The sequence below is a fragment of the Onychostoma macrolepis genome, chromosome 12 (assembly GCF_012432095.1).
Source record: "Onychostoma macrolepis isolate SWU-2019 chromosome 12, ASM1243209v1, whole genome shotgun sequence".
NCBI lineage: Eukaryota > Metazoa > Chordata > Actinopteri > Cypriniformes > Cyprinidae > Onychostoma > Onychostoma macrolepis.
This window is the reverse complement of record NC_081166.1, coordinates 28,329,899-28,350,870: the sequence shown is the minus strand read 5'-3', so window position 1 is coordinate 28,350,870 and position 20,972 is coordinate 28,329,899. Positions and strand designations below refer to the sequence as shown.

The following is a 20,972-nucleotide window of genomic DNA, read 5'->3' as shown; positions in this document are numbered from 1 at the left end:
GACTTGTAGTAATCAGTCAACTCAAAAGTGTAGGTACTATGCGACACAAGATGCATTGTGATGCATTTATTTATTTTTATTTCAGGATTCACACACAGTTGGAACAATGAATTTCTCAAATATTAAAATAGGTTGCTCATTGACTTATTGTCAATAAAAGTAATTAAACTCTTTATTGAATATGAATTTCATTTATTGCTCATTATTATTTTTTTTTAAATGATCTTTTGACCAAAATGAATGTTCAATTCATTTGATTATTCAGGACATTGTAATAAATTAGATTAAAAAATTTAACTTATTCGCATTCCTAATTGTCATATTTCATTTATAAGTACATGACTTATTATAATACAAAAAAGCAACAATACAGGGTTTCTGCATGTTTTATGAAAGTAAATTTAAAACTTTTTAAAGACCTTTTTAAGACCAAGTAAAAAAAAATTGGGGAATACATTTAATGGAGCACAATACATCAATATGGTCTCTAAATGTAAATGTATAGTTTTATCAATGCTTTAAAGTTTGAACATATAACCTTCAACAGATTTCTATTACTTTTTAATGTTTTTTTTTTTTCCCCAAATAAAAAAAAAAAAAATTTTTTCCAACCACTATAATGCAGAAACAACTTTTACTGTACCTTCTGATCACAATGCAAAAGTGAATATCTTCCTTAGTATTTTGTCTCGTTTTAATGTCTAAAAATTCTTAAATCAAGATCGGTCATTTACTTGAGAAGCAAAATGACAGAAGTCAGCTTGCTTTATGAGAAATTGATCAAAATGAAGTGAGTTTATGGTTTAAACAAGAACAAATACCTGCTAATGGACTTGGAAAATTTTAATTCCAAAAAACTTTAATTTGCAAAACTTAATTCAGAAGGAAAACTACCTTTTCATTTCCCACTGGCAGATATGCCAGAAACTCATTTTGTTCCTTTTCTCAAAAAATAACTTGCTCTCTTAAAATCTCTTAAATTTGTACCCGAGAAAAAAAAAATGCTGAAGAAAGATGTGCATGCAACATTTAATGCAATGACTTTGAATGCAAGATTTTCTGCTCTCTTAAGACCCGCAAACACCCTGCAATATTAATAAGTGACAGATTAATCAGTGCAAAAGAGGGTGCAAAAATATTTATTGCTAATAAACCTGTTGTCAGTTCGTGTACATTTGCAGTATATTTACAATAATGTATAGATGAATGGAAACGTGAGACAAAAATTCATAACATTTAAATAAATACAATGGACTGCCACTGAACAACACTACAGACTTTATCAGCTTGAAGAAACAAAACAAAAAAAAACCTCCCATTCACGTGAGTGGACCAGTATTCATTCATAACGGCAACCTTATATCGACTTGTTCATATACTTTAGAGCAGCCCAAACCCTCCCAGGTCTGTTCCTGTGTGTTTTACAGTCATAGAAATGGTCCTTTATTTAAAACATCCGGAGATGCTGCAGAAGGTCAGCGGTTAATGATGCAAGCGTCGACTAAATGCAGCTATTTTATATGCATCCCATTTCACTAAAACAAGAAAGAGCCGGAGGAAACGCACAAAGCAACCACTTCTAGCCTGAAGCCGTGATGATTCCTGCCGTGCCAATAATCTGTAGTGTTACTTCCTCCACTGGTGATTCACACAAACTAAAGAGTTAAAACAGTAGCTTACACAGTCGTGTTTAGTGTACGCATGATAGATGCTTCATTAAAAACAAAGTATTTACATTAAGACATGGCAATGAAAACAAACCAACAACGTCACAGTAACCGAAGTGCATGAAATGCAGACTATAGACATAAAACTCAAACTTCATACCATGTTTAATATACGCTGTAGCTGTGACCAGTGTGTCTCTAAGTGATTAATTATTGGGCTAAAATACGCGGCGCTCTAGTAACATGCAGCGAGGCCGGCCGACGCATCTGTGTCAGAAGTCCTTAGTGTCCTTGTTGTCAAACAAGTGAAGTCTCTGCTCCGCCGTCAAACCTTCCTTCAGACTCTGGAAACGCAAACAGAGAGAATCAAATGTGATGTTTTGAAGCGGTTTCTGTGAGCATGTCAATAAAAACAGGGTTTCTGCAAGTTTTATGAAGGTTGACTTGTTTTAAGATCAATTAAGGAACACAATGTGTGACCCTGGAGCACAAAACTAGTCATAAAGTAGCACAGGTATATTTGTAGCAATAGCCAATGATACAATGTACGAGTCAAAATGATAAATTTTTCTTTTATGCCAAAAAACATTAGGATATTATGTAAAGATCATGTTCCATGAAGATATTTTGTAAATTTCCTACCGTAAATATATCAAAACTTCATTTCTGATTAGTAACATGTGTTTAAAGTAATTTTAAAGGTGAATTTCTCAATATTTCGATTTTTTTTTTTTTGCACCCTCAGATTCCAGATACTCAAATATCTCGGCCAAATATTATCCTGACAAACCATACAAAATGATGTATAAATCTTATGACTGGTTTTGTGCTCCAGGGTCACATATGTCAATATGATCTGTGAATGTAAATGTCCAGGGACATGCATGTATTGTTTTGCAATGTAAGTAATGCATTGTATTAGCAACGCTTCAAAGTCTGAAAATACAGCTTTCGACCATCTCCATTCATTTTACAAAAAATATATCTTAAGCTTTGAATAGCTTCTGATCACACTGCAAAAGTGCTGTTCTTCTGCAGTACTTCTGTCTTGTCTTCCAGTGTGAATGTCTAAAGTTAAGATACATTTACTTGAGAATCAAAATGAAAGAACACGTCGTTTTCTGTGATATTGATCCAAATGAAGCGAGTTTATGATTAAAACAAGAACAAATATCTGCCAGTGGAGTCTGAAATATCAACTTAATTCAAAAGGAAAAGTTTTCGCATCCCATTGACAGAAACTCGCTTAATTGTTCAATTTCTCAGAAAACATTTTGCATCTCCAATAAATGTATCTTGATTTGGGGATGTTTAGATATTTGAACTGGAAAACGACAAAAATACAGAAGAAGATATTTATGTTTTGCAGTGCATGCAATATTTAATGCCACGACTTTATGAATGTAAGACTTTCTGTTCCGATTTAAGACCTTTTTAAGGTCTTCATTTGTGGAAGACCTGCAAAAGCCCTGTTCAAAGCAACTCTAAAAAAATAAAATAAAAATAAAATTGCTGTAAAAAAAAAAAAAAAAAAAAAGGATGATGATGATTCAAAAAGTCTTTTATTTTCTTCATTACAAATCCCTGCCTTTTCATTGCATTTAAATCAGTGACCTCAACAAAAATGAAGTGTTCAAAACTGGCAGCAGTGCCACCAACAAACTCCAGTGACACACACACACACACACACACACACACACACTCAGACACATGCCGTGAACCGCCGCGACCGGTCCTGTGAAACTCAATCAGTTTATCTGCGATATGAACGATTTCCAGCAATGCATGTGGAAATGCCCTTGAGTCCATGAACATGAGATGACACGGACAGCCCTTCGTTCAGCAGGATCACATGCACCACGGCAGAAAATAATCTGATCTGTTTGTCTGTCAATGAACTAGAGCTGAGCGATGTGGCCAAAAATACTATCACAATATCAGAATTCGTAAGTCACTTTGGATAAAAGCGTCTGCTAAAGGACTAAATGTAAATGTAATAATCACAATATTCATTTAGCATTAATGAGGAAGGAAATGCTTCCACGTGTTTGTTAGAATGAATGTAAACATCACTCGGTTGTTCACAATCAAACTACAGAGTAAAATCCTTTTTAATTTAGGGCATCTCTTAATTGATTTTTCCATAAATTCTGTTTTTCATTTCCAGATTCTGTGTTTTATGATTTAATACAAATTCATCATTAAAAATGGTGCAATAAAACTGTAAAATGCAATCAAATGAAAATATAACAATTTACCAAAAAAAAATAAAAAATAGCATTTTTATTTTTATTAAATAAGATACTGTACAAATTACATGGATGAAAATATATTTTGATTGTATGACTCCATAAAAAAATAATATTATTATTTTAGTTACAATAATAATAATAATATATTATATAATAATATAATTTCTTCGAGTTAAACTGAACTTTATTTTGTTGGTTTGTGGTGAGTTTTGATGGGAGAAAAAATTATTTTAAAAAGCTTTGAATCAACTGAACCAACTGCTTTGCAAAATTATTCACTATTTTGAAGCGAGTGAATCTCCTCATGCTGGTCAGAACAGTGTAAATGCAACAAAAACTAAGGCCAAACATGCATGGAAACTTTACAAACCATTGCAAAGGTTTTATTTAAAGTATAATATATTACATGCAATTAACAAATAATTAAATACCATTAAATAAGAAGCGTCTGTGTAATGTGTTCTCGATTGTTAATTTTCACGGCTTGTTTTTGTTTTATGGAGGGCTTGTCTAAACCAGCCAACAACCGACTATTAACAACTACTCTTCCTTTTAATTACACAAATGTCTCATGAACAATGTCTACAAATTTATAAAGTCCAAGATCAGGTAAAAACACACTCCAAATCACTGGCTGATTCATCATGGTTTCGTAGCTTCATGAAGCAGAGTTTGAAAACACCTATCACTGCTTGACGGTAGTTTTTTTCTCTCAAAGTAAATGGCATAAAGCATCACGTGTGTTTGAGTTTGTGTAACATGCAGATTATTACAGACATGCACTGACAGTTAGATTCATCCAGATCCAGTAAAAACGACCAGAGCTTATCATCGCTTTATCATGATCTCAATATGATATGGTTTATCGCCCAGCCCTAGCATGAATCCCTCTGAATGATGCACGGGGAGTTCAGCGCATTCGCTCCCTTCTAAGGGCTTTTACCTAAAATCAGAAGTCAAAGGTCTTCAGGTTTAGTCTTTAGCTGTCCCAGGGCATGTCACGACTCACAGACTGGGAACAGAGGGAAAAACAGAGACACACACACACACACACACACACACACACACACACACACACGGGACTGTGTGTTAGAGGGGGGAATGTGCAAAAGACATTGTCTTACCGCTACCTATATCAGGCTTTTTCCTGGACAACAAAACACAGCACACACACAGTTCAGTTCCTGACTGTTCACAAGCAGAAGCTGCTGCTGTATTTTTCTTAAAGGCAACAACATGTTGACCTGAGGGTGGCAGTGTAAGCTTAACTAACTCTTATTCAACACCAGTGTGTGGAGACCTACCTTTGACCTCATGGTGCGTTCGGAGCGTTTGGCTGCTGCGGCCGCCATCTTTAAAATGTCAGGATTGCTCTTTGACTTCATGATATCTGAAAGACATGGCAGCCGGTCGCATCATAACATGCACGTGAATGTATTTGAGTGTGGGTTGATTTTGAGGCGAGGGTCGTACCGTAACCGCTGCGCTCCACGTCCTCCAGCGTGGGTTCCCCCAGTGCATCATGGGCCTGCTGCAGCTGCTCGCGCAGTCGGCACAGATCGCGCTCCGCTTTGGCCCGTACGATGCTCAGCTCCGTGTAGATGTCCTTATATTTATCGGTTGCATATTTTTTATCCTATCAAGAGACGTGGCACAGGTTATTAACGTTAATCAGCATACATTCTTTCATCAAGCCCAATTTATACTTCTGCGTCGGACCTACGCCGTAGCCTCTACGCCGTAAGCTGTGTGTCGGTTTTAATTTATACTTCTGCGTCGTCATCAGAGTCGACGTGCAGTACACATGCGGACCACTAGTCTGCAGTGTCCACGGGCATGTTGCTGGTGTAACCCGCAGTATCATGGACAAAGCCGAAGAAGAAGCGGCTCGTCAGCGGCAATTAAATATCAAATCATTGCGTTAAATCGTTATTTAAAACTACAAAAAGGGGACAACAACGGAACAGGAGAAGATGGCATTCTTTCAATCTCCACAAGGCGCGTACTACGGCAGATCAACATTGTTTGTCGCAGACAACTACTGATGTATAATGCTGTAGTATAATAAATGATAAGACACTTGTTCTTTGCTTTGTTTTATTTTAAATAAGACGGTGTAACATTAAACTATATTACAGTGCTCATAAACGCACACAAAACTCAAGTGCATACGGAGGGAGGGGTTCTAGCAGACCAATCACAGCGCTTGCAGTCCGCGTAGAATTGACGCACTGTTAGATTTTTGGAGAGGCGCACGTCAGGTACGGCGTAGGTTACGGCGCAGGCCTGTGCGTCTGACGCAGAAGTATAAATTGGGCTTCTGGGTCCTTAAAAAGTCTTAAAAATCTATTTGATAAAAATTCAGGTCATGAAAACTCTTAAGGTAAAACAAAAGGCTTTATTATCATTTTAGGAGATCTTAAATTTGGGTAACAAAAATAGTTGTATTTAAATTTATTGGCATATCAGCTTCACGGGCTATTACTTGGCATATACAGATTCAAAATTCAACAACACAGAATAAATACAAACATTTGATAAATTTCAATTTAGAAAAAGACTGGCCACATTGTATTTTATCTGTGTCCATCTTACAAATAGCAATACATCCTTATGTGATGACTAAACTTCATAAGGCGATGATATATTTAAATAAATATGAGCACTGCATGTACAAAGTCAAAACAGCAGTTGAATATTACAAATTTATGATGAATTGTGTCAGCGTTTACATTACGGCATTTATATTGTTATATGTTGTAGATGGTTGTAAGTGCAAGAGAGTCCCAGTGTATTCGGGACTGTTTATAATTAAAAGTCCTGCATAATACATAAAATACTTGTTTATTTTCTGGATATTACTGGTATTTTCTGGTTACACAAACTGTATCTGGCATTTAATTTAAATGTTAACTCACTCTGAGCCATCCATTGCAAGGAGGAAAGTCTAAGAATATTATTTATATATTCAATTATATATCAATTTATATATTGTACAAGTATCGGCACAATAATCTGTTTATTTCTTTGAACACATTATCATCGTATCTGCAAAATCAAATATCATTGACCTATAATTCTAATGTATTGATACTACATTAGAACAAAACCAATTGCAATACATATGCATTTACTAAATAAAACATCTCTTAAATATTTTAAACTTGTGTGCCGCAGCCTGTTTAAATAACCAAAAATAAATTGTATGGAGGTGTTTTGTAAGGACATACAGTATTAATTTTATTTGTGAAAGTTTTGAAAAAGTCTTTAGAATTTGGTTTTAAAACTCTTCAAACATACATGAAGTTGCAGCACTTACTCTTTGGGCAGTCTGGAGCTCATCTTTTAAAGAGTTGATCTCCTGCTTCAGATACTGCACTTCTGACTCCTTCACCCTCAACATAACCTGTGAATACAAGTGTGACGATGAGCTTTTCATTCCCAGGATGCTGTGGAAATAGAGTGAGACGTGAAGAGAAGAAACAGACCTCCAGCTCGTACAGCTCCTTCCCCTGTATGACCCCGCCAGTGTCTCCGCCGTCCTCGCTCGTCATCGATCGCATCTTAGTGATCTCAGCTGCCAGACGATTGTTTAGCTCCTGCGTAACAGACAAGCAGCATAAAACAGCACGTTGGGGGACAAAATCAGGTCTTATGTGCATCTGAAGTGGATTTATTTGCGTTAAGGTCATGGGTACCTGCAGTGGTAATTTTGACAGCAAATTTTGATTTCATTTTAGTTAGTCTTGACCAAAACATCATTTAGTTTTAGTCATCTGAAATGTTAAACTATAAAGCATTCATTAATAATTTATCTAAAATGTCCAAACTCATTATATACTCCTGGAGAAAACAATGTATTTTCCTGTTAATATGAATATTACAGTTTGAAGATGCAATACAGACACAGATTTAACTGATGTGACATATAAAATGCCTTCTTCACTCTTTCAAGCATACTTTTATATGAACTAAATATAGATTAATACTAAAGTGATTCAATCATGAGTAGTGAGTGATTTTCTCTCTTTTTTGTTGTTTGATTAAAGGGCACCTATTATGCCCCTTTTAACAAAATGTAATATTGGTCTAGGGTGTCCCTAGAATGTGTCTGTGAAGTTTCAGCTCAAAATACCCCACAGATCATTTATTATAACAGCTAGAAAATGTCATTTTTGGGGTGTGTCTAAAAAAAGAGCTGTTTTGGTGTGTATCACTTTAAATGCAAATGAGCTGCATATTCCCGCCCCGTTTCCAGAAGAGGGCATCGCGTATACGCCTACATGCTAAGTTTGCACACCTACCTAGAAGCAACATAACAGAGCGAGAGAACCGCTGTTTAGCCATACATATGGGAAGCCAAATGCACTGAAAGTGGGACGAAACAGTGCAATGTTACAGAGCTTGCGCCGCACTGACCTGTCATCGGCGCGACTACGTGCCAGCGAACTAATCTCACAAGCGCAGCTCTGATCATTTAAAATACTTTGATAACGTACGCAAACATGGTTAAAACATTAATTACTATAACGGCACGACATTCACAAAGCTGTCTGGAATGAAATGATTTGTGCAGACATAAACGTATTTAGGGAGATTTTGAGGCGCATTACCTTGAAAAATGAAAGTAATCCATCAGTGGTTTCGATTTTGGGAGAAAATGAAGACTCTTGTGTTCAGTCTTACATCCAAACACAGAACACAGGGATTGTTTACGAGACAATGCTGATGTTACAGCTGCTCTCGAGCGGAGAAAATGGAGGACATCATACAACAGCTCAGGGGGTGGAAACTATAGCAATGCAGAGCTGTAAATTAACCCCCGTGGCCTGGCCACATGGTGTCACATTGCATAGAGAATCAAAACGGCAGGCCTAGTGAGACTGATTTGGTTTAAAGGGGATTAAAAAAAAAAGAGGAGTGGGTGGATGTTTATTATTTTGCATAATAGGTGCCCTTTAACATTAATGAAACAGACAGTAGCAGGTTTATTAGGCTGCTGTCACTTTAAGACCTAACGCATGGATCCGATATACTGACACACATCTGATATTCTCACAACTGCTTACATTCACTTAATACATACCAACGCTGAATGCTCACCAAAATGGACAGTTTGACAATTTTGTGCGTAACTGTCTGTTAAATCACAATAAGATGCGAAAGAGAATTCAGTTCTCTCCCTAACATTTTTTGTCTCATTTTCATTCATTGACGAAACAGTCAATAGATTCGTCAGTTTTTGTCATTCAAAATTGTTTATTTAGTTATAGTCTCATTTTTGTCAGTGAATAGGGCCCTGTAAAATCAGTTAAATTTTTTCCCCAAATTAGGTTTTTTTTTTTTTTTTTCAAATTACTTTTTAATTTTTCTAGACTCTGTTTTAATGGTTAAATGACATTTTATTAAAAAACATGTCTAATGAATTAAAATCATGAAACTTATACAAGTTAATGGCAATTTATTAAAAGTTTAACCAAAAAATCTAATTTTTAGGAAATTATTTGTCAGTGAAATTAGCACTGGTTACTAGGGCTGTCAAAAAAAAAAAAGACTTTCGAATATTTGTCGAATTTAAAATAAAAATCCACATTCCAATGCAAAACGTTGCATTCGAATTTTTGGGGTGTGTCAGGCAGCCTTATCTGGCGCACACGATACGATGAAGATGTAGGTAGGTATCATTGCATTTTAATGCTTTTTTTAGCCTATCCAGTTGAACCCACTGGATACGTTGTTCATTTAAAATACTGCGGAAAAAGAGAACATCAATGCGGAGATTATGTTGTTTATGTCAAAACTGGAACCAAGCCGGTCACACAGAACGCATATTTATCGCATTTTCAAGAGGGACATCTATCACCGTTGCACTCGCGTCTCGCAAAAGAGAGTCGGATATTTAGAAAGCCATTTAAAATTATTGTAAGTTCAACTTTGAAAAAACATGTCTCAACTTTATGGCGGGACGGGTCTCTCCCCATTCCACTGCATCTCATGTTTTTAAATGAAAAAAAGTAACGTTACTCTTTGTGATTGGTTTTCCATGCTTTGTATTAAACTTGTATACATGATGCTGTTTTGTTTCTAATTGTTTAAGCAACTTAATTATATAAGGTTAAACATTATGCACATTTTTCAAAGATAGTCGTGTTATTTTATGCTTTGAAGAACTGTGGATTAGTAATATTTTGCTCGATGCGCCTCTTGTGGCCTCAGGAGAGAAGCCAAAAGCTTTTTTCCCCCTAACTGAAATTATGCCTTTTAAATTCGAATATAATTCGAATGTAGTTTTTCAACCATTTTGACAGCCCTACTGGTTACCTGGTTGTGCGCATTGAGTTCCTGGTTCTCCCGCTGGCACTGTCTGAGCGCCTGTCTCTCGGCCTCCAGTGCCTGGGCCAGATGAGCGTTTTCTAAGCACTTCTGTGAGTACTGCTCCGACAACACCTCGATCTCCCTCTGGTATGACATCAGCTCTTCCCTACAACACAAATGCACATGCATTTTTCCTTTCAGCTGAAAGTGACAATAAAAGAGCAAGGCCTTTAAGTCTAGACAGAAGTACAGCCAAGAGCTTGAGGGCAGATTACGAGCATGTACACAAAGAAAGAAACTGTGCAATCACTCCAGATTTGGCATCTAGGCTGCGTTGCCCCAGGATACACTTGGCAATAGAGGCGGTCATGCAGTCAGGCTTTAAACCCTTTATCCACTCTAATTAATGTAGTATGCAAAATACACACAATTCTTATTTGCATATCACAGCTTCAACAGTGAAGTCAGAAGAAAAACATCATAAAAGCGAGGTAGAGGTGTGGCTTTATAAACTCGTTTCAAGCAATTAAATCTGAAGAAACAGTTGTTTATTTTTCAAAAGAATGCAAAGGTGCGGCTGCGCTGCATAACTGAATAACAACTGACTCGTGCTGTTTGCGGATTTCCTCTATGTCTGCGTTTTCAGTGTTGCAGTTGGTCTTGCGTGTTTTCTCCAGTTCCCGCTCAAGCTCCGTCCGATGTGCATTCTTCATTGCTTCGATAGCTAATCAAAGAAAAACATCATTAAAAGGCTGTATATTTAGTAATGTGTCTTAAAATCAGAAATTGGCATTAAAAAAAAAAAAAAAAAAACTCTAAAATAGATTCAGGAATGACAAATGAAAATTTTGTTGAAAGCGTTTGCTGAGAAATACAACTTCCTAAGACAATTTATAATTTTTACCTGGAGAGGATTTTCTTTTTCCCGAAATGCTAGTTAATATTATGGTATTGGACTAAAGCTTTCTAACTTTCTGGTCATACGGACTATAAATTAATTCAAAATTCATTTGAATATATTTTGTGTTTTTCCCCACCTTGTTACACTTGTGGTATTCTCCATCAAAAATGACAGGACTACAAAAAAAAAATCTCATTATGCTATATTACCACCAAATATTTTGTGTCAATTTTTTCCAATTAACCGGTTTTGTATTTTTTATTTTTTTTGGATCTGACTGATCATAGGCCTTATTGATCTGAGCTAATGCACCAAAGTGATCATTGCCAAAATTGTCATTCATAAACTCGTTCCAAAAAGAAATACAAAACCTGTGCTAACTGAAATAAAACAAGGACTGAATCCAAGATTTGGTGATAATATAGCATAATAAGATGCTTACAAACAATTTTAAAAGTCTGGTCATTTATAACTGGGAACCCCAAATTAGGTAAAGGATTTTCAGCATGGTGCAAGCGTTAAATCAGCACAATTTAATATTTTATGTTTAAGAGATACTGGATTTGGGCATAAGGAGCATATTTTTATTAAGAATTTGCATGTGATTCTGGAATGTCCTATTCTACACTGTGTATATGTGATCAGATCTCTGTGAATTATCATATTCAGCAACAGAATGACACAAAACAGCTTCTCCTGGCCCTTTTCATCCTTACTAACCAGCTATAGTGGCTGCGGTCTCTTCCGCCAGCAGTCTCTCTTTCTCGTCCTGCAGTTTCTCCAGTTCCCGCTGGTGCTTTTTCTGCAGCTCATCGATCACCTTCTGGTGAGACTCTTCCATGGCGGCGAAGCCTCGTTCACACGTCGCCTGTAGGGAAATGCAAGAAGCGGCATTTAATTCATCTCGTTCTGATCGATTCAAGTCCACTTCTACTCTGACAAGGACAACATTTACACAGACGACAGAGATTAGCAATATGTGGACAGAAGAGTGTCCACACAAAGCCAGGTATTAATAACCTACGATGACATAAAGGGGACACAGAGGCCAGTGAGAGATGGCTTCACAAAAGAAACAAATACACACACTGTGATGGGACTGTTTGTTCATTCAATGTTCATCCCAAACACTTGGACACTTTAGCCAGACTTAATGCATGACTATAACTGATACAAAATATCAAAGAAAGACCGCAAAAGAGCCGGTAAATGATAAAGCAGTAGATATACTGTTCAAACTCAAGGTAAAAAGTATTGGACAGTTTGTGGTTGTCAAATGTTGGTGGATCATGTTGATAGTGATGAATTTATACATGCACTAAAATCACCTTGACACCAGTTAAAAGTCAATGAAAAAAATAGTACAGAAAAGCTCTAGCATCTGATTTGGTAAAAAAATCCTAAGCCATAATTTATTTAAAATAAATGTATATACTTCAAACATAAATTAAAATCTGATATAAATAATAATTAAACTTTATTTGGAGTATTACTTTATTGCACAATGTGCAATTTCTTAATATTATGCCTAAAATGTGTTTTAATATCACTATTAATAAGGACTGAATGATCTTTGTATAATATCAGTTGCGAGATATTTAAAGTGTATCTGAAGTATACTTGCAATAGTTCCACTTTAGCGCAATCAAATATTCTTCTGTATATCTTTAGTTAGAATTCAGCACTACTTCTGCACAATTAAAGTGCATTAAGCACAAAATAAGTTGTTCAAATTTAAAAAACTAAGTATACCAGTTTAGTATAACAAAAATACAATTGCAGGGTATTTTTATTAAGCACATAAATACATTTGTAGTATACTTAGCACAAAATAAATACAATTCAAATTTAGTTTTCACTAGGGTACTTAAGATTTTAATGCATTGAAATTCAAACATTTGCAGCTTAAATGTCCAAAGTATGCTTTGGGGGCGCTACATATGCTCGTAGATACCTATTGTTTTAAATTTCAATGTATAGAGGCCTACGTCTGAAAAACAACTGGAATTTCTATTTTAAAAAAACGCAGCACCTATATTTGTAGGATTTGTCATTAATGTAAAGACTCTTATAGGATTAGAGCTACTATTAATCAACATGGAGTTTAATTTCAGTACAAGAGATGTCAATGCTCTTCTGTCTATTCAATGGCCTTAATCTCTGCACTCAGCTCTAAACAGGGGAGCGAATGAAGCAGTTGTTTTTGAGGGACTAGTGTCCACTGTCCAGGGACATGGCCTGTGTCCTGATCCACTACAGGCCAACTCTTCCTGTCCCTGTAATACAGCCGCACCTGCGCTTGTTTACTCAGCAGTCTCTCTGGGTGGAAAATCTCATTTCCTCTTTTGTCCTGACAAACATGAGTCCAGTAGCACATACTGACGACAAATGTAGCATTTAGAGCTTTTTTTTGCCATTATATATTTTTAAACCTTAAATGAATTGAATCTTGTAAGAAGTAACCTACAAATTTAAATGCTAAATGTTTAATATAAACTTCAAGCAGTCTTTTAAAAATGAAATATTAGAAAAAAAAATTGGAGTTGCAGGAATATTTCTCATTCCCCCTATTACTAAACACAAATTATGTAAATAATTATGTTTTGCAAACAATAAAGAAAAAGAAAAAAAAGTGAAAAATCATTGCACCAATGCCAACGCCATTTGAAACTGGCCTCATAATTTCATGTTTAGAATTTGTCCATAATCGCAAAAATGATCTAGGAACCGACTTGAGCTCTGGTCCTTAAAGCCACATCACACTGACAAAATATAATAGAAAACTTCAGAAATTCTCATTTTTTCCATTATCCCATTATTCATGTGTTTGTAATCAGCAACTGAGTGACAGAGTACAAAACATTAACTGTTTGTTGTCAGCACTTGGAAATTTTAAATTGCCAGATGTTCCACTTTGTTGGTGCAACAATACGATACTGTAATAATTGTAATAATTTATCATCTAAATTAGTTTTATTATAATAATACATAATGCAATTTAATCATCTCTGTCTTCAAAGCCAATTCTTTCACAAATACTTTCATATGTACTTAATTGTTTAAAATAAAACATTTAAGTTATTGTCATGCATTATTTGTTATTGATTAGGTTAAGCAGCTGGCATTTTGCAGTTATCAAAGATAAGCAGCAATTTATGCAAAGAGCACTGGCTGTTAATCAGGCAAAGAGGTTAATTGTGAGAACAAGTTCAGATAAAAGTCAACCAGGTGAACCATATAAGTTTTCAGACTTGCTGACACAAGGAGTATGCAGTTATGCATTCTCCATAATGTCTGATGAATGGATTCTTAATTGTTCTCCAATAGACTTCTTCAATGAGATAATGGTGTATTTTCCTCTCATCACAGTCGGCTCATCCACACGCCTAGCATTAAACCGTACATGCAAACCTATTGTTAGCAGCCATGCATCACTGGTGAGAAATATTAGGCCAGACCAAAGCACCACAAAGCAGGGTTAGTATGAGAAAAGGAGGGGAAAGGATCAGGTTTAAGGTTGCCACATGAAGTCAATACAGACGGAGAACAGCAAGGACACGGAACTCCTTGACCTTTAGGTTTTCCAGGTCTTTCTCGTATTTCAGACGCAGCAATGTCGCATCCCCATCACGCTCTCGCAGATTCATTTCCTCAGTCAGTTCGGACAGCCGGGACATGAGTTTTTGGATCCGCACTTTGAGGGAAGTCGAGTTCGGCTCGCCGTCCATTCCAGGTTCGACAGGGCCGACGGCATCCGTAAGCTCTTCCATCTCTTGATTGAAGTGTGCTATTAAGTCCTTACGCTCCATCTCGTGCTTCTTCTTCAGGTTCTCCATGCACACGGTCAGAGAGTCGATCTCTTTCACGTTCTCCTCGGATCTCAGTCTCAGAGTCTCACCAGCCTTGGCCACTTCCAACCTCAGCTTTTCTGCTTCTTGCTCGTACGCCTCCTTTAATTCTCGCAGCTCCTTCTTATGCTTGGCCAATATGTCCTGAAGCAGTATGGCCTTGTCCAGAGAGTCAATTGGTTCTCCTTCGATCTGAATGTGGGTTACACTGATGGGACTCTGGACACTTGACATCACCTGCTTCTCAGACTCGAGTTGTGCTCCCAAATCAGCACATTTTCCACATGCAGACAGGTCTAACGGACTTGTCCTTGGCAAGATCTGAAGGACTACCAAGTACATGCATGTTATGTCCATTATGGACTCACGAACATACTCAGACCAGGTTCTTTGAGAGCCACAGCTTGAAAGAGTCAAAACCAACGACTGAAGCTCCTCATTAGTTCGTTCCCTAAGAGCAGAAGCGGTTTGATTCAATAACGCCACTTTCTTCTGAATGACTTCGGTGAGAGTCTTCATGATGCAGGGGTTGGCAGCATCATCGAGCAACTGATTCAAAACATTCGATTTCATCGTCTCTTCACTCAGTGCATTTCCATATCCAGCGCTTTTTTCTGTGCAAGATGCAGGTTTTGCATCACTTGGAGGTTCTTGGAGGTTGGAGAGCTTATTCATAAGCAGCAGCATTTTACTATCCGCTAGCATACGTTCTACAACACTCCTCAGGGTTTGCTCAACCTCGGAGCCTTTCTGACAGTCCTCTAAACCAGCTAAAACCTTATGTAGAATCATTCTCTCAAACATCTCCATCATTCCTGTCTGATTCTCATCCAAAATGTTGGTGTCCATGGACAAATCTGTCTTACTGCCAATTACCAACATGTCAAGTAGATGATTAAGAGATTTAGACTTGCTCTTGAACTCTTCCACGACTTCCTCAATTACACCTTCATTTGTGAGTTTTTGCATTAACTCTTGGCGACCAATTTCTGTTCCTGGTTCACTACCAAACGTACCTTGAGTGACTGCCTTCTCTTTCAACGTCCTAATTTCCTCCTGAGCATCTGCAAGCATCTGATTACACATCCTTGCGGTCTCTTCATGTTTCGCATTCTGGGACTGAAGTTCTCTACAGACCTGCTCAGCATTTTGAAGCTGCTTGTCCTTCTCTAAAAGCTTGGACTGAAGGACCTCCAACTGGCGCTTGAGGTCATCTGTCTCCGAATCTAACTCTTTATCATCGTTTTCGCTTACTGCCACCTGAAATCCAAGACCCCTAAGCGTTGCTTCTTTAAGTTGCAATCTTTTCTCTGTATCTTTCAAATTATTACCAAGAGTTTCCAATTTAATAAGAGCCTCTTGTAGCTTCTGTGACTTCTCATAGAGTTCCCGCTCGCACACATTTTTCTCAGAGGTCTCTTTGTCTTCTTGCTCCTGGTCCACTTTGGATTGTGGATATTGCTGACTGCTACGTATTCTACAAAGCTCAGCTTTCAGCCTGTCTATTTCTCGATCCGCTTCTCTCAACTGGTTCAAAATTTCCTGATAGCGCTGGTTCAAAGCTACATTTTCGCTCGCGAGCAACTCCACCTGCTGTGACCGATCCGGATGGTCTTCTCTCGAGCAACCTAATGCAAACGAACTCTCCATTTTCTGCCTATGAACTCTTCCCAGCATGTCCTCCATGGTGACCAAACGAGATTCATAGTCCCGAATACAGTCTCCAGCCTTTTCCAAGCTTTTCCTCATCGTCTCATTCTCAATCTCCTGTTGGTTCTTGAGGCTTTCCAACAGTTTCTGCGTCATTTCTCCTACTGACTCACTACTTTCCTGTCCTTGAGGACTTTCTACCCAAACGCATTCGCTATGCGAGTGCATGAGCTTTATCAGCTCTCTTAATGTCAGAGGCTCACTGGTATCTATCAAGCTCTCTAGCTCTCTGATCTTTCCCTCGCTATCCTGAAGCATGAAGCTGACCGTTTTTTGAATGGAGTTTGAGGGACAGACCTCGGAGGTGGCGGGTTTTTTGGTGTCAGAAAGGTAAGGTTCCTTTGCGGGCCAGTGTGAGAGAGAAAGGCCAAGCTGTGCCTGCATGTTGCGCTTTTTCAGTTCTTGCAGCTGCAGGATCTCTTTGGTTTCCTGGTACTTCTTTGTTAAGCTCTGAGCTTGAGAACTAACCAGTTCAGTCCTCTTCATCTGGGGCTCTGTCTCAACACTCAAAGGGGACTCCAGCTTGGAAAAGGGGACCAGACAGTTGGTTAACAGTCAGCACAGATGAACAACGCTAATCAATTTCTAGATTATAATTAACAGTGTTGAGGATTTGAGGTAAATGTACATTTTATTACAACAACTGTGTCGAATCAATCTATTAAGGTTAAAGGGACAGTAAATTCATTCAGCTTCTTTCATGGAATAAGGCGCATTAGAACGCTAGAAAAAAAATTAATGGCAAAAGGTTAGTAATTCGAAACAATGCATGCATATTAAGAGGTTAAAGAGTTGTTTCATGGGGTAAGTAACGCAAAATTAGTGCTAGCTAAGAATGCCAGAACAGTTACATGCCATCCAGTTAAGCCTGCAGGCCTTTTGAGGAACAATTTAACCTAAACTACTGTGCAACTACTGCTGTGTCTGTTTATAACAAACCTGAATAAATAAATACGTAAAAGACAACCCTTTAAAACTAGCTGGTGGGAGATGAAAATGTGTCCTGGACAGATAATCAATATACAGAATCACCTTTTGTGGAACAATGCCATGCTTAAGATAAAAATCACCACACATTTGCTTTTAATACATATAAGCCTTAATTTTGGTATACTGAAAAGGTATACTACAAAATGTTAAAGAACCAAAAATAACTGTCGCTACTTAATGCCAAAACAAGTCAATAAAAGAATTTTGAGAAGTCCAAATTAAGCTCAGAAGACAATGCATCAATATTTTGAACAAACGCTAAAGACAAACATACACGCACACGTAACACACATGAACACACAGACATACTCTATATGGAAGAAGTCAAGAATTAGGTTAAAATGAAATGAATAAATGTTAAATATGAATAAAACATCATGCACGTATGCCCTGAATAGGCATCTTTTGTCAATGTCAATATTCATGTAGCACGATTCTGCAAAAGATGCATTTTTAAATAATTTTCAATACCCTTAAGATACACCGATACTCAATGTTTTTGAGAAAATACAAATAGGCAAGAGATCTGGAAGGGAGAACTTTGTGTTCCTCTTATTTTTCTAACCTTTAAACATTCATTATATAAATACTACTAATAAAAGCATATTCATTTTGAAAAATATTGGTCACACTTTACTTTTATCCTTTATATATAAAGTATAGAAGTATTTTAATGCATTAATAATGCACCGTACAATGCATTGTATAATCTCATAAATAACCTTAACCACAGATATAATACACTATAAACTTATCTATTCATTGTTACACCTTTAGAAAGTATAATGCATTAAAACACATTGCAAACAAACCCTCAAATATTATAATGCATTTTAACTTTGGTTAAAATTATTTATGAATAATGCATTACAACATATATTATGAATACCTTTTTAACCCATTATGCATAAAGGTTTTAAGTAAAGTGTTAACAAAATATTTTTTTTAAATAATATGCTGTAAATGTTTTCCAGTAATTTAAAGCAGGTATCATTGAGTATGAATGTATCCGGAGGGCTCTGTAAGTCCAAGTTCAGAGTATTTTTTCATGCCATCATTGCATATTTATTAATTCATGTTCAGTTAATGTTAATCATTTCTATGTTGGAACATGCAATAGAGCTTGCATGAAATTGAAATTTTTTATGTAATTTTCCTTGAACATGGCAAGAGGAATCTTAAGTAGAGGCAAAAAAGCTCTGTTCGTTTTCATGCAACGGTCTCTAGACATGCAAAGCGCGCGTTTGCAGCTTCGATGATAAAGATGGAAGCCATGTGTTTGTTCTTGTCCTAATAATGACACACAATGTGTTCAATCAGGCAATACCTGAATACGCTATGAAAACCATGACATAAATGTGGCCTACCGGTGAAATGTAACCGGCACGGATCTGCTGTTCATGCACAAGAGCGCTTTTGAGCTGACCCTCCAGCTCCAGCTTGTGCCGATTGGAGTCCATTAACTGCTGGTGGCAGCTCTCCAACTGAGCTTTCAGCTCTTCAACCTAACAATGTCCACAGCACAAAGAGAAGTTATGATCTGAAATGATATCATATTTCATTTTTAAACTCTGGGTGTTTAAACTAGGGCTGTTGAACACATTATTTTGGTGCGATTAAATATAGAGAAAATAACGCCACGGTATCCAAACCTGTCCGTCATCTTACACTGATGCAACTTGCTGATGAACATGATGCAGGACGACTGATTGCGTGATGGAGTCTATTAAAATGCAGTTATATAAGCCTAAAATTCAAGATATGAGTGAAAAATATTACCCTATTATAACATATGATATAGTTTAGCAATATCACACCAGCAAGAGTGCAGTTTCTGCCCAACATCCGCAGCAGTGCAAACGTTATATTGCTTTATAACAGTTCAATAAACAAAAATTTAAGGTTCTGCTAAATTTTATACACAATATTGTCAATATTCTGCTCAGTTTCACAAACCCAAACAAAGCCACAGCAGAACTGTTGTTGTTTTCTGAGCAACACACAACTGTGATTCGTTACTGAATGAATTTACGTTTTTGAACAAGTCGAGTGAGTCAATGATTCAGTCATTCATAAAGACACCCTGCGTCCCAATGTGCATACTATCCACCCTATCTGCCCTAAATAGTATTGAAAATTACTACTACAGGGGTTAAAGCAAAAAAAAAAAAATCTTTTGACTGAAAACTTTTCAGGAGCACGTGTCCTCCTAATTAAAAAAATTTAGGAGCACCTTCTAATCAATAATAAAAAATTCTGATCAAAAATTAGCCTTCTTAATACGAGGTGACATTTGACAAAGTGATTTACAGGGGCATTTTTTTTTTAACTTTTGTAAATGCTTTTTTCTAATTTTATTAAATGTACGCAGTGTTTCCTCTAGGATTTTTTCCAGTTGTGGTGGCAGGACTATTTGCCATGGACCACGCCCCCTCCCCACCCAACAATCACCTGCACTCAGAATCGAATTTATTTTAACTAAAAAAAGAATAAAGTCTTTGAATAATTTAGTAAATAATAATATAAGAACAAATAAATTAATGACAATCAATAGCACAAACAAAAATAATAACAAGATACAAATTAAATTATCAGTACTTATTTTTTTTCAGTTAGGTCTAACTATAATCTATTCAACTGTAAAATAACACTGGATAGTCTTCACTGTATAATGACAGACAGCAGCAGGTTTATTTAGGCTGCTGTCTCTTTAAGACCTCATGCATGGATCTAATGTGTTACACATGGATCTATATGCTTACTTTTTTTTTTTAGGAGCCTTGCCCTCCTAATTTAATTAGGAGCAGCTTCTGATCAATAATCAAAAATTCTGATAAAAAAATTTGCCTTCCTAATTCGAGGTGACATTTGACTCAAAGTGATTTACAGGACATTTTCTTTTTTGCAAATGGCATCATTTTCATCTATGTCAAATTCAAAAAATTATATGTTTATAAGCTTTTTAAAATTTCTATTTAAAAAAATATATATTAATAAGAAGTAGAATAAGACAAATAAGTTACCAATTATATGAAATTAGTATTAATAAGAAATTAATTTATACTACAGAGGTGGCACAGAAGAACACAAAAGTGGCATGTAGGTACATTTTCAGACGTTTAATGAGGCTCAGAGGTGGCATGAGTGCAATTAAATTCATAAATTCATGTGTAGATTAATGTTCTAAATATACAATTTTGAATACAGAACTATTAAATGATTTAAATAACTGAAATTATACAGTAACCCCTGTGTTTGCTTTTAGAGATGCGCATCGGCTCAGCTGTTA

General features: G+C 36.5%; 1 protein-coding gene across 1 annotated transcript in view; it reads right to left on the bottom strand.

Annotated features, from left to right (window-relative positions):
* Positions 1-1,120: 1,120 nt before the first annotated feature.
* Positions 1,121-20,972, bottom strand: part of mprip (myosin phosphatase Rho interacting protein) — a 61,758-nt gene continuing 41,906 nt past the window's right edge. The window contains exons 15-24 of the mRNA XM_058792959.1: positions 19,051-19,188; positions 14,708-17,215; positions 11,856-12,003; positions 10,841-10,958; positions 10,241-10,400; positions 7,408-7,518; positions 7,239-7,325; positions 5,393-5,555; positions 5,224-5,309; positions 1,121-2,011 (exon numbers count right to left, since the gene is read on the bottom strand). Coding sequence (XP_058648942.1) covers positions 1,940-2,011; positions 5,224-5,309; positions 5,393-5,555; positions 7,239-7,325; positions 7,408-7,518; positions 10,241-10,400; positions 10,841-10,958; positions 11,856-12,003; positions 14,708-17,215; positions 19,051-19,188 — 3,591 coding nt within the window. The 3' untranslated portion in view covers positions 1,121-1,939. The remainder of the gene's footprint in view (positions 2,012-5,223; positions 5,310-5,392; positions 5,556-7,238; positions 7,326-7,407; positions 7,519-10,240; positions 10,401-10,840; positions 10,959-11,855; positions 12,004-14,707; positions 17,216-19,050; positions 19,189-20,972) is intronic.